The sequence below is a fragment of the Dromiciops gliroides genome, chromosome 3, assembly GCF_019393635.1.
Source record: "Dromiciops gliroides isolate mDroGli1 chromosome 3, mDroGli1.pri, whole genome shotgun sequence".
Lineage (NCBI taxonomy): Eukaryota > Metazoa > Chordata > Mammalia > Microbiotheria > Microbiotheriidae > Dromiciops > Dromiciops gliroides.
The window spans coordinates 543,975,051-543,987,547 of record NC_057863.1 but is presented as its reverse complement, the minus strand read 5'-3'; the positions used below and the strand labels follow the sequence as shown (position 1 = coordinate 543,987,547).

At 40.3% G+C, this 12,497-nt stretch overlaps 1 protein-coding gene across 2 annotated transcripts in view; it reads left to right on the top strand.

Moving 5' to 3' along the window:
- FAM168A (family with sequence similarity 168 member A) overlaps nt 1–12,497 on the top strand; it is a 213,685-nt gene that overhangs the window by 187,923 nt on the left and 13,265 nt on the right. For both annotated transcript variants that reach the window (XM_043998224.1, XM_043998223.1), the window contains 2 exons: nt 8,902–9,044; nt 10,599–10,773. In XM_043998224.1, coding sequence (XP_043854159.1) covers nt 8,902–9,044; nt 10,599–10,773 — 318 coding nt within the window. The remainder of the gene's footprint in view (nt 1–8,901; nt 9,045–10,598; nt 10,774–12,497) is intronic.

Below are 12,497 nucleotides of genomic sequence, written 5' to 3'. Positions count from 1 at the left end.
TAACAATATGTCCCTGTTTAAAATGATACACAAACTTTAACCCTGATGCTCTTTATAACAGAAGGAGGTCTGTAGCCATCACCTGCATTTGCTTATCATTCATCACAGGTAGGTTGCACAGAAGTTGTTTGTCAAGTATGGTTTGTAATAGATGGTCTCTGAGGTACCTTCCACCACTAAGATTTTTAAAGAGCATTGAATTGGGCGTCAGGAATGTTTGGTTTAGATTCTGGTCCCAGTTTAGTTTTCTTTGTGGACTTGAGCAATTCCCTTCCCTTTCTTTGGAACTCAGTTTCATCTTCTATAAAGTGAAACGTTTGGATAGGTGATCTCTAAGATCTCTCCTCCCCCTGACATTCAGATGCTGTTTTCAGATTCCCAGATGTTGTTCTTTTATATGGCAGAACTTTTGATTTATGTTCAGAGCCTTGCTCATTTCAGAACAAGAAGAAAAAGGAACATTATCAGACAAGGTTATTCTTAGATGTGGAAACAAAATTCATCTGCAATAACTTGGTGCCTTTTGATTTTTCCCTTGAGTTATTCTTACACTTTTTTTCCCCTAACATATTTGTCCTTGCACAGAAAGGGTATTGCAGGCCTCCTTATGGAGGGGGCCGGGTCTATTCTGGGTGGGATTCTCAGAACATAAGAGAAGACATAAAAACTTAGACTGTTAAGATGTTAAAACTTTAAAACCACAGAATAACAGAATCTTTGAATCACCAAGTCCTATAATATGAACATCACAGAATGATGGAATCTTACAGTTAGAGACTCTTAGCATCATGGTGTAACAGATGGTGGTGGTGAACCCATAGCCTAGTCCTTCTGGTGGGTGCCATGCTCAAACCACTTGCAGGTTTGTCCCTTTAACAGAGGCCATGGCACACATGTTACCAGAAGTGTGCTAACATGCAAGAAGTACTTAAAATATAAAAGATAACTAAGTGAACATTAACAAATACTGAAAACATGAAATAGTAATACCTGACAAAGGACTCACAGGAGTCCATAAACAGGTTAAAAAAATAAAACTTATGAGAAGTTAGTACCTAAAACATGAGCCGTGTTGTGGGACCACCGAACCGATCGCATTTTTGCCTCAGTCTTCACTGCCCAAACCCTCATTGGAGGTACATCTGTTCTGGCCATCAGTATGCATGGTCCATGCTCTGACAGGGTCATACTCTCTTCCAGGTAGGGTATAGCTGCAGGAAGCACCTTCCACTGGACAGCCAGCACCCAGACCTCTCATTGAATCCTGACCTTTGGAGGCTATGAAGATTGATCTCAAAATTGCAATGAGGGAGAAAAACAAAGCATAAGAGATGTTTAGGGACTTAAGATACAATCTCAGGCTAATTAAACACTTGCTCCCATGTCATGCACGTAGCCACAATAGCTGCTGCTAGGGAGAAGGAGAAGTAAAAGAAATCTCCCCACTTATTTGGAGTAGCTGGAGACCCAAGCTTCTCTTTGTCAATCTTTTTTGGCATAGCTTTCTTTCCCCCATCTGCTTCCATCACCTGGACCAAGGGAGTCTCTGATCTTGCATGCCTTTTAGCAAGAGACTAAAATCACAGGTAACCAAAAGGGCCGTTTCCATTGCTGGGGCAGGAAGCTGGCTTTATTCAGTACCTGCTCTGCACAGAACACTGTTGGGAGCTAGGGGAGACATACATGTAAATGTAAGAGTAGTCCTGCCTTTACTTAGTTGGGGTACATGAATCAATCAAAAAAAGAGGTATAAAGAACCCTGGGCATTCCTCTTAAAGGGACTTGGCCACACCAGTGAGAAATGTTCTTACCTGATGGCCCCCTCCATAGATCTCCACTCTTATACACAGTTTAGATCAAAGCTCTTTAAATGGTGGGTCACCACCCCATATGGGGTCGTGTAACAGTGTGGTGGTCACAAGAAATTTAGTAGCAGTAAAAGGTTTATATATATATATATATATATATATATATATATATATATATATATATATATATATATGTGTGTGTGTGTGTGTGTGTGTGTGTGTGTGTGTGTGTGTGTGTGTGTGTGTGTGTGTATACACATATACACACCTATTTTATAGACCTAGATTCTTGGAGTTGTGTAAAAATATCTTGGATGAGAAGGGGTTGTGAGATGCCCTGGTTTAGATAACATTTGGTCCACACTCTCAAGGAACTTAAGCTCGGGTAGAAATATAAATATAAATATATAGATGATAACCATTATATGTAATCTTACTTGGTAAGGGAAGTTTTTTTGTTATGGACTTATGATTTCATCAGTGTAAGGAACTCCCTGGTAAGGAAACTCTCTCCTCCAAAGAGGAGCAAAACCTGTCATACAAGTTGTAGTCTTAGAGAATTGGCTGTTGGTAATTAGAAATGAAGTGACTTTCTCAAGGTCACATGTGTCAGTATATGTCAGAGGCAACACTTGAACTCGACTCCTCCAACCTCCTAGGGAGGTGTTAAAAGAAAAACAGAACCTGCTCAAGGATCTTATGTTCTTTTTTTTTTTTTAAGTGAGGCAATTGGGGTTAAGTGACTTGCCCAGGATCACACAGCTACTAAGTGTTAAGTGTCTGAGGCCAGATTTGAACTCAGGTACTCCTGACTCCAGGGCTGGTGCTCTATCCACTGTGCCACCTAGCTGCCCCCAAGGATCTTATATTCTAATGGTGAAGAACAATCGATAAAAAGAAAGCTGGAGGGGGCAGCTAGGTGGCACAGTGGATAGAGCACCAGCCCTGGAGTCAGGAGGACCTGAGTTCAAATCCGGCCTCAGACACTTAACACTTACTAGCTGTGTGACCCTGGGCAAGTCACTTAACCCCAACTGCCTCACTTTAAAAACAAAAAAAGAAAAGAAAGCTGGAAAGGAGGACAGTATGAGGGGGGATGGTAGAAAAGTTTGGATTATCTTCAGCTGGCCCTGGAGAAGAGTGAAGGAGTGAACATGATTGGCCTGGAGGTCATTCCTTAAAGTGGATGTTCAGGTGGCAGCCTATGAAAGGAAAGGACCACAGGGCCAGGGGGATCTTCCGGAGTGAGAAGTGAGGAAAGCAGCTGGAGTATGGTAGAGAACGAAAGGTGGAGAGTCAGGAGCAATGCCCTGTGTAGGGTTGGGGCACTGGGGCTAATATGAGCCACAGGTGGAAAAGTAGGACAGTATCAGATGTAGAAGTCCTTCACCCCTGGGGCAAAGGAGTTTGAGCTTTTATTTGCAAAGCACTAGGAAGCCACTGGGTATTTGGGAGAGAACTGACATGACCAAATCTATGTGTCAGAAAGATTATTCTGGCAGCAGTAGGAAAAATGGATTAAAGGGGGAAGTGTAAAATCAGGGAGATCAAAAGGAAGCTATTAAAAACAGCCAGGTGGCCATAGTGAACGTTTGGACTAGGGTGGAATCAAAAGCAAGGGGTGGATTGGAGACATACTGTGGTGTTGGAATTGACAGGAGTTCATAAGTGGTTAGAAGAAATGAAAGACAAGGAAAAATTAAAGACGATCCCAAGGTTGAAAAACTAAGAGATAGTAAATGTAGGTGCTAGAAACAGAAGAGTTGGGTGAGAGAAAGGAAAACATAATACTCACCTTGGGCTGCGCTGAGATTTCAGGGAGCTATAAGTAGAGAGGTTAACAAGGTTGCTAGAGAAATGGGTTGTAGAGCTTGGAAAAGAGTTCAGAGCTGGATATCCACTTTTGGAAGTCATCTTTGTAGGAGTGAGTGGGTACTTCCCGCAGTCATTCTTTCTTATTCATGGCCATATAGAGATTGTGCCTCATAGAGAGTTTCTGTCTTTCACAGAGGATTATACTTTGTTGTTGTTCAGTCATTTTTTTCAGTCATATCTGATTCTTAGTGACCCGGATTTTCTTGGCAAAGATACTGGAGTGGTTTATACCATTTCCTTCTCCAGCTAATTTTACAAATGAGGAAACCAAGGCAAACAGGATAAAATGACTTATCCAGGGTCACACAGCTAAATAAATGAGGCTGGATTTGAACTCAGAAAGATGAATCTTCCTGACTCCACACCTATCTCTCTAGCCACTCACTGAGCCACATAACTGTATCATGGGCCTTGTCCTGATATATATCTTGCCACTGGACCCCAATGGCTCCAGAGGAGAGAGTGAGAGACTGGTGACTTTGCATAGTTCTTCCTCACTTAAATCCGATTCATTGCAAGTCTTGACATCACCTCCCCCATGTCATGGTCCTCTTCAAGAACAAAGGACAAACAACAACAACTACTACTTTCATACCAGAGAGTTTGAGAGACTATGAGGAGGGCAGCAGAGGAGAGGATCTTGAAATTTAGAATTGAAGGAACCTTACTAATAATAGGTGACATTTAGAAAATGCTTTGTATATGCATCTCATTTGAGCCTCAGGGTAACCTCTATGAATAAATACTATGGACACTATTATCCATATTTTTCAAATAAATAAACTGATTTTCAGAAAGGTTATTAGACTTACATATGGTCACATAGCTAGCAAGTAGTGTTAGAGTCAGGATTTGAACCCTGCTCTTCCTGACTCCAAGTTCAACATTCTGTCCACAAGTCTAGGGAACCTTAGTTCAAATCTTTCTCCCCTTTTACAAATGAAAAAACAGGCCCATAGAGTTTAAATGAGTTGCCTACAAGATTTGAATACAGATCTTTGATGTTAAATCCTTGTGATCTTTAAGAGAGAGAAAGTAGGAGGGAAAGAGAAACAACCAGAAAGAAGGAAAGTGAGAGAAGGGTTCAGTATAAAGGGGGGGGTGGAGAATGGAGGACAAAGAGAAAGTAATAGAGATGGAAGAAGAGGGGACAGAGAGAAAATACTTTTTGTTGTTGTTGTTTGTTTTTGCAGGGCATTAAGGGTTAAGTGACTTGTCTAGGGTCACACAGCTAGTAAGTGTCAAGTGTCTGAGGCCAGATTTGAACTCAGATCCTCCTGAATCCAGGGCCAGTGCTTTATCCACTGTGCCACCTAGCTGCCCCCTTGTGCCACCTAGTTGTCCCCTAAAGTCAAGGTTTTTTTAAAAATGGGGGCAGACCTGGGCATGTATCAGGCACTGTGCTAAGCACTGAGGATACAAAAAAAAAAAAAAAAAAAGGTAAAAGATGGTTTCTGCACACAAGGAGCTTATAATCTACTGGGGGAAAACAACAAACAAACAAATATGTACAAACCGTATACAAGATAAATAGGAATTGACTTCCTTGGCTTCAAGTCCCAACTAAAATCCCATCTTTTTACAGGAAGCCTTTCTTTCCCAGGCCCTTTTAATTGTAATGCCTTCCCTCTGTTAATTATTTCCTGTTCATACTGTATATAGCTTGCTATTTGTTTGCATGCTGTTTCTCCCATTAGATTGTAAGCTCCTTGAGGGCAGGAAATTTCTTTTGCCTCTTTGAATTCCCAATGCATTCACAGTGTCTGGCACTTTAAATGTTTATTGATTTGATTTGATTTTGATTTTAAGAGAGAAAAGGGGGGCGGCTAGGTGGCGCAGTGGATAGAGCACCGGCCCTGGAGTCAGGAGTACCTGAGTTCAAATCCGGCCTCAGACACTTAATACTTACTAGCTGGGTGACCCTGGGCAAGTCACTTAACCCCAATTGCCTCACTGAAAAAAAAAAAAAAGAGAGAGAAAAGGCACTAGAATTAAGAGGAGTTGGGATGGGCATCCTATAGGATATGGGATTTAGTTCAAACTTTGTGATTTTTAGGTAACAGGAAAGGAGCCAATAGAAAAGGAAAGAAAGGAAAGGAAAAGGAGATGATGTAGGAGATCTGAAGAGAAAGGAGATAGTTTGAATTAGCTGCTATGGAGAGCATAATAGAGAAAAATAATGCCAGAAAAAATAAAACTTTTGCCATACAGCAGCAATTGCCTTTTTCCAAGAGTGTTCAGCAACAGTATGGAGGAATTAGGTGGTAGGGGGTAACACAGGGTTAGGGTTTGAAAATGTGTGACTCAAAATAGGACAAGGGGATGTTATAGGAGAAATATCTCCCCACTGAATTTATGTGATAGGTAACTACTGCTAAATAAATCTACTATAACACAAAAGGTTAAAACCTTTACCTGGAGAGGTAAAAACCTAGGTTTTATTATGCTTATACACAGGTTCAGGATTCAGAAAAATAAACCTGAATCCCATTTAGGGTTCATGCCAGGTACTTAAAGAGAAAAATTACATCAGACAGAGCAATCATTTTTTAACATATAGCAATCTTTATGACTTTTTAGCCTGTAAAGGGCATATGGAATCATTATTCCATGTTTTCTACAATTAAGATTAAATGAATGACATTAGAACAAATGAGTAAGCAGACTAAGTTATAGATTTAAACACCAAGTTTGCCAAATCCTACACTTAGAAAACTACAAGGCTACATTTTAAAGATGTCACAATGGGCTAACTAAGAAAAAGAGAATTACACGTGACAAAGGTAATTATGTCAGGGAAATTCTTCCACAAATAGAGTTAGACAAGTCACTTTTGGAGGGTTTAAAATTTTTCATTGATTCTAATCTAACCCTAACCCTTCTTCTTCTTCTATTGGTTTATCTCATAAATGTCAAACGTCTTTCCTTAATGCTATCATTCTGTGTGTGAAGTTTTAGCCAAGTAACGTTAATATTAACAGGAAACAGGCTTCAGTTAGTCAAGTGTTTCAGGAAGAATGGCATAATAAAATTAAATAAAAGGAATTTAAAATTTTTCATAACAAGGGCAAAGAATTTAAGCATGAAGAGATCCTGGCTAGAGAGACAAAAGGAGAAAACAGGAGAAAGAGAATAGAAAACAAAAGAGATCCAAAGAGAAATCAAGGAAAATGAAAGGAAGAAAGAAGGCAGATGGTACAGATGAAAAGAGAAATAAGAGGAAAGTGGGGGGGAGAAAAAAGGAAGGAGGACAGGAGGGACATAAGAGAGAGAGAGCAGTGGAAGAGAAATAACAGAAATAATATGAAGTGATAGAAAGTGACCCATTTCTGGGTTTCCTGCCTCCATAAACAGCTATTTGTCTTCCTGTAGATCACTTTTAGAATCCTAGAATCTTATCAGAACTAGAAGGGACCATATAGACCTATCTAGTCCGACTTTCTCATTTTACAAAGGAGGAAACAGAGGTCCAGAAAGCAGAAGTAGCATATATGGAGTTATACTACTAATTAGCAGGGCCAGGCTTAAAACCATCTCACACCTAGCACCTGCTATCTGGGCTTTATCAACCCTTTTAAGAGAACTCAAAAGAACTCACCTTATGCTTCACACAAGGGGGCGCTGTTTCCAAAAGAAAAGGCATGTTAGAGATTGTCAGAACTGGCAGGAATCCTAGAGATAATTTAGTGCCAGATTTTTCATTATGTTGGTAGAGAGGCTGAGGTCAGAAAAAGGGCAGGAGTTTGCTTGAGGTCACTTAGGGAGTTAGTCACAAAGCCGAGACTTGAACTCATATTTTCAGACTCTCAGGCCAGGGTTCTTTATACCCCCCTATTTTATTTCTGAGCTATAATAGAACAGAGCAGTCCATTTATATTTAGTTCCCCTTAATGACCCAGAGGTCTGGTTTGGATGAACTACTCGATAATTACATTCCTTTAAAGTGCTTTCACAATCATATTTTCTCATCTGATCCTTATTCATTCATTCAGCAAATATGTTTTAAGCATTTAATGTGTACAAGGAAGGTATTTTCCAGTCCCATGAGGAAGACTAAGCTGGTGGGGGGTTTTGTTTTTTGTATGCCAGGATCAGTGATTTCATTAATATAGGGAACTTGATGAGGAAACTCCCTTTACCAGTGCAAATCAGCACCTACTCTGAAACTCAATAGTCTTAGAATGCTTGAGGAATTGACATGCCTGTGGTCACACAACCTAAATGGTTTTGGTTTTTTTTTGGGGGGGGGGGGATAGGGACTTCAACTCTCAGGTTTTCCTGAATCTTTTTTTTTAAATGTTTTATCAATATCTTTTGGTTTTGTATCACCTACATTTCCCATTGTATTCCTCTCTCATCCCCTTTACAGAGGGCAATACCTTAATTTTAAAAATAATTTTAAAAGAGAGGGAAAGCTTCAACAAAATTAAGCAACATATTTTAAAAGTCTGACATTATATGCAGCGTTCCATGCCCATGGTCGCCTGCCTCTGCAAAGAAGGGGGGAAAGATACCTTTACATATCTCATCTTTGGGGTCATGTTTGGTTATTATAATTTTGTAGGTTTGAAAAAAATTATTGTTCTCATATTTACATTGCATATATTGTTTACCTGGCTCTGCTTATTTTACTTGGCATCAGTCCATATGTTTTCCTGTGCTTTTCTATATAACGTGGGTTTATTCTGACCCCATGATCTGAGGGCCAGACCTGTTACATGCCACCAATCACCCCCAAGCCCTGTGCCTGGATTGTCCTGAGTTTCTTACCATTAAGCCAAGCTCGATCTCTTTAGCTGGGTTTTTTATCCTCATTATATATATATATATCATAGAACTGAAAAGGACCTCAGCTGTCATCTGATCCAATCCCCTCCCACCCCTCATTTTACAGATGAAGGAACTGAGTCCCAGGAACATCATGACTTGCCTAAGATGTCACAAAAGCAGTGTCATGGGCAGAATTTGAACCCAGGTCTTCTTACTCTAAAGCTAGTGCTTTTTGCACTGTACCATATAAGATAATAGAGTGAATTTGTGGCACAAGCAGGTCTCTTGCCTTCTAATCCAGGACTTTTCCCCTTATATCGTTTTGCTTTTCTGTTTCTAGCATGGCTTTAACTGCTTGTCTGCATGTTTTGGTTCGGTTACTGTTAGGATGTAGGATGCTATTATGTTCACTAATGTGAAATCTTTTTTTTTTTTTGTCCCCATACAGGATACACAGCAGGAACACCCTACAAGGTCCCACCCACCCAGAGTAACAGTGCACCACCTCCCTACTCTCCATCACCTAATCCTTACCAAACGGCTATGTACCCTATTCGAAGTGCCTATCCTCAGCAGAACCTGTATGCCCAGGTATGGGAGATCCAGGTTCTACTTTCCCCTCCAGATGGGCAGTTCCATATTTGTGGGAGGAGATGTGAGGTGGTCCATGGAGACCCATTTCTTCCCAGAAATATCTCCCCTACTGAGTCTTTTAAATTTTATTAGAGTGTTATTCCCTTAGGTTGAGTCACTTTCCCTAGTCTGTCCTCTTAAAGGTAAATCCTTAAGCAAGAGGTGATCACTGTCTTCAGTAGTAGGCTTCCACCAGTCGCGAACGACCACGGATCAGTGCCTTGAAGAGCCACAGGCCACAGATCATAGAGTGTGTGTGTGTGTGTGTGTGTGTGTGTGTGTGTGTGTGTGAGAAAGATACAGAGACAGAGAAAGACAGAATCTTAGAATAGGAAAGAGAGATATCATAGAATACTAGAAAGATCTTAGAACAGAATGTCAAAGATGGGGGAGAGACCTTGGAACATTGAGTGTTAGCTCACATACAGAATGTTAAAACTGGAAGGGCCCTCAGACTACAGAAAATTAGTTGAAAAGGATCTTAGAACATAGAATGTAAGGGGTAGAAGGGACCTTAGCAAATAGAATACTTGAATATATAATGTTAGAAGTAAAAGAGACCTTTTAACAATATTAGAATTGAAAGGGACATTAGAATACTCAATGTCAGAACTAGAAGGGACCTTAGGACTTGGAGTAAGAAGGGAGCCTTAGTTCAGCTCCTTCCTTTATAGAGGTTGGGGTCAGAGAAGGAAAGTGACTTGCCCAAAGTCACAAAGTAAGATATTTCCAGAGCCAGGACTGGAACTTAGGTTTTATGAACAAAAGCAATAACTATAGGTCGCATGTATAGAACACCTTGTAACGATTGGAATGACGCCACCTGCTGGAGACTTACTGTAGAAGAGTTTCACCCATGAAGCAAAGGTCTTTGAGGGCAAGACCAGGAGTCTTTTCTTTGGTGGGAGGAAGTGACACGGGTGAGTGGGAGGAGGAAGGAAGAGACTGGCGCTCAGTCTCGCGCTCTTTCCTCTGGACTCTGGCGGAGAAGGGAGCTAGAAATGTGCTCTCCCTTTAATAGATAGGAATCTAGGCCTTTTTCTCTCTCTCTTTACCAAATTCTTATTCTCCTTAATAAATGCTTAAAAGTCTAACTCTTGCTAAAGCTTGTAATTGATTGGCGACCACTCATTAGATATTTTAGACAGACTAGCTAGAATTTTAGCCCTTAACAACCTTAAGGTTTGCAAAGCGCTTTACAAATATGATCTCATCTTATCCTCACAGTCCTAAAAGGCAGATGATATTAGTATTCTTATTTTACAGATGAGGAAACTGAGGCAAACAAATTAAATTACTTAAGCCAGAATCACGCAGCTAATGTCTGAGATTGGATTTGAATTTTGGTTTTCCTACCTCTAGTGCTTTGTCCACCATGCTACCATGCTTTCATATTTTACAGCTATATTCTAGATATGAGTCTGGTCAGGCTTCCTTTCCTCTCCCCCTTCCTGTTTTTCTCAAGATTGACACCTAAAGAAACTTGTTGCATGTTGATTTTTGTTTCCTCAGGGAGCTTATTATACACAGCCTGTGTATGCCGCCCAACCCCATGTTATCCACCACACCACTGTTGTCCAGCCCAACAGCATTCCATCAGCCATCTACCCAGCACCTGTGGCTGCTCCCAGGACCAATGGGGTAGCAATGGGCATGGTTGCTGGAACCACCATGGCTATGTCAGCAGGTAAGTGTTGTTTTTGCTGTTCCAAACTAGGGAGAGAGAGGGGTGCTTAAGGTTCCTTTTGATGATAAATCTTCTCTAAAAAGAGTTACCATTCAACCCAAGTGAGTTCAATTCTACCATTAGAGAGTTTTTTCATTGGATTAAGTATTGGCTTTAGCACTTAGTCCTCTTAAAATGCAAATTTCCCCCAGAAAGAGGGTCCATTGTAAGTCATAGGATTTAGAATTGGAAAGGACCTTAGAGGTCACCTAGTATAAGTTCCTCATTTTATAGTTAATTAAACCAAGGCCATTGAAGAGAAAGGACTTGCCCCAGATCACAAAGATAGCAAATGGCTTAGCCAAGATTTGAAGGAAGGGACTGTGTTCTCTTTTAACCTTTATATCCCCATACTTGCTGAGTTGAATTGCCTCAGCTTTCCCTCCACTCATTCTTTGGTTTCTTAATTATAAAAGTTAATGGCCTTTTCTCAGTCCTTGCCCTTCCTCACTTTTGCTCAGCTTTCAACGCTGTTGCCTGTCTTTCTTTGCCTGTCTTCCTCTCTTCACCTACATGGTGCTACTTAGTCCTTATTCTCCTCTTATTTGTTTGTCTATTCCATCTCAGTTCCTTAAAGCTTCCTTAATTGGTTCATCATTTATCTTTTACCTCCTAAATATTAGTGACTTCTAAGGTCTGGTCCTGATCCTCCTCTTTCTTTAAACTCTCTCCTTTTGTTGTCTGATGCACTTCTACAAATGCAATCACCTCTACAAAGATGACTCCCATAGTCTGTGTATACAATCCTGATCTAACTCCTGAACTGTCAGCCAATATCTCCAGTTGCCTGCTAGATACCTCTTCCTGGTTGTGCCATTGGTAACTGAAAACCAGCATGTCCAGCATGAAATATAATGATATAATATACAATTTTGTTCTTCCCATTGATAAAGAAGACATGGACTTTTCTCTTCTTCCCCCCCCCCCCCGCCCCCCAATCCAGCCCCATCCCATCCCTGCCAAATCTGCCTTTTCTCCAAATTTGACTGTTTCTGTTGAGGACATCATGGTCCTTCTGGTCTCCCAGCCTCACAATCTTGGCATCATCCTTGTTGCTTCCCTCTTTCACTGCCCCTCTCCCCGATATCTAGTAAGTTACTAGGCAAGGAGAAAACAAAATTATCACTCTTTGCAGATGATATGATGGTATACTTAAAGAATCCTAGAGAATCAACTCAAAAATTACTTGAAACAATTAACAACTTTAGCAAAGTAGCAGGATATAAAATAAATCCACAGAAATCATCAGCATTTCTATACATGACCAACAAAGTCCAGCAGCAAGAGATAGAGAAATTCCATTTAAAGTAACGGTAGATAATATAAAATACTTGGGAGTCTACTTGCCAAGACAAACCCAGGAACTCTATGTACACAACTACCAAACACTCTTCACACAAATCAAATCATATCTAAATAATTGGAAAGATATCAATTGCTCATGGATAGGCAGAGCTAATATAGTAAAAATGACAATACTGCCTAAATTAATTTACTTATTCAGTGCCATACCAATCAGACTACCTAAAAATTATTTTATAGAGCTAGAAAAAATAATAACAAAATTCATCTGGAAAAACAAAAAATCAAGAATATCCAGGGAAATAATGAAAAAAAATTCACAGGAAGGTGGGTTAGCGGTACCAAACCTGGAGCTTTACTATAAAGCGGCAGTCATCAAAACT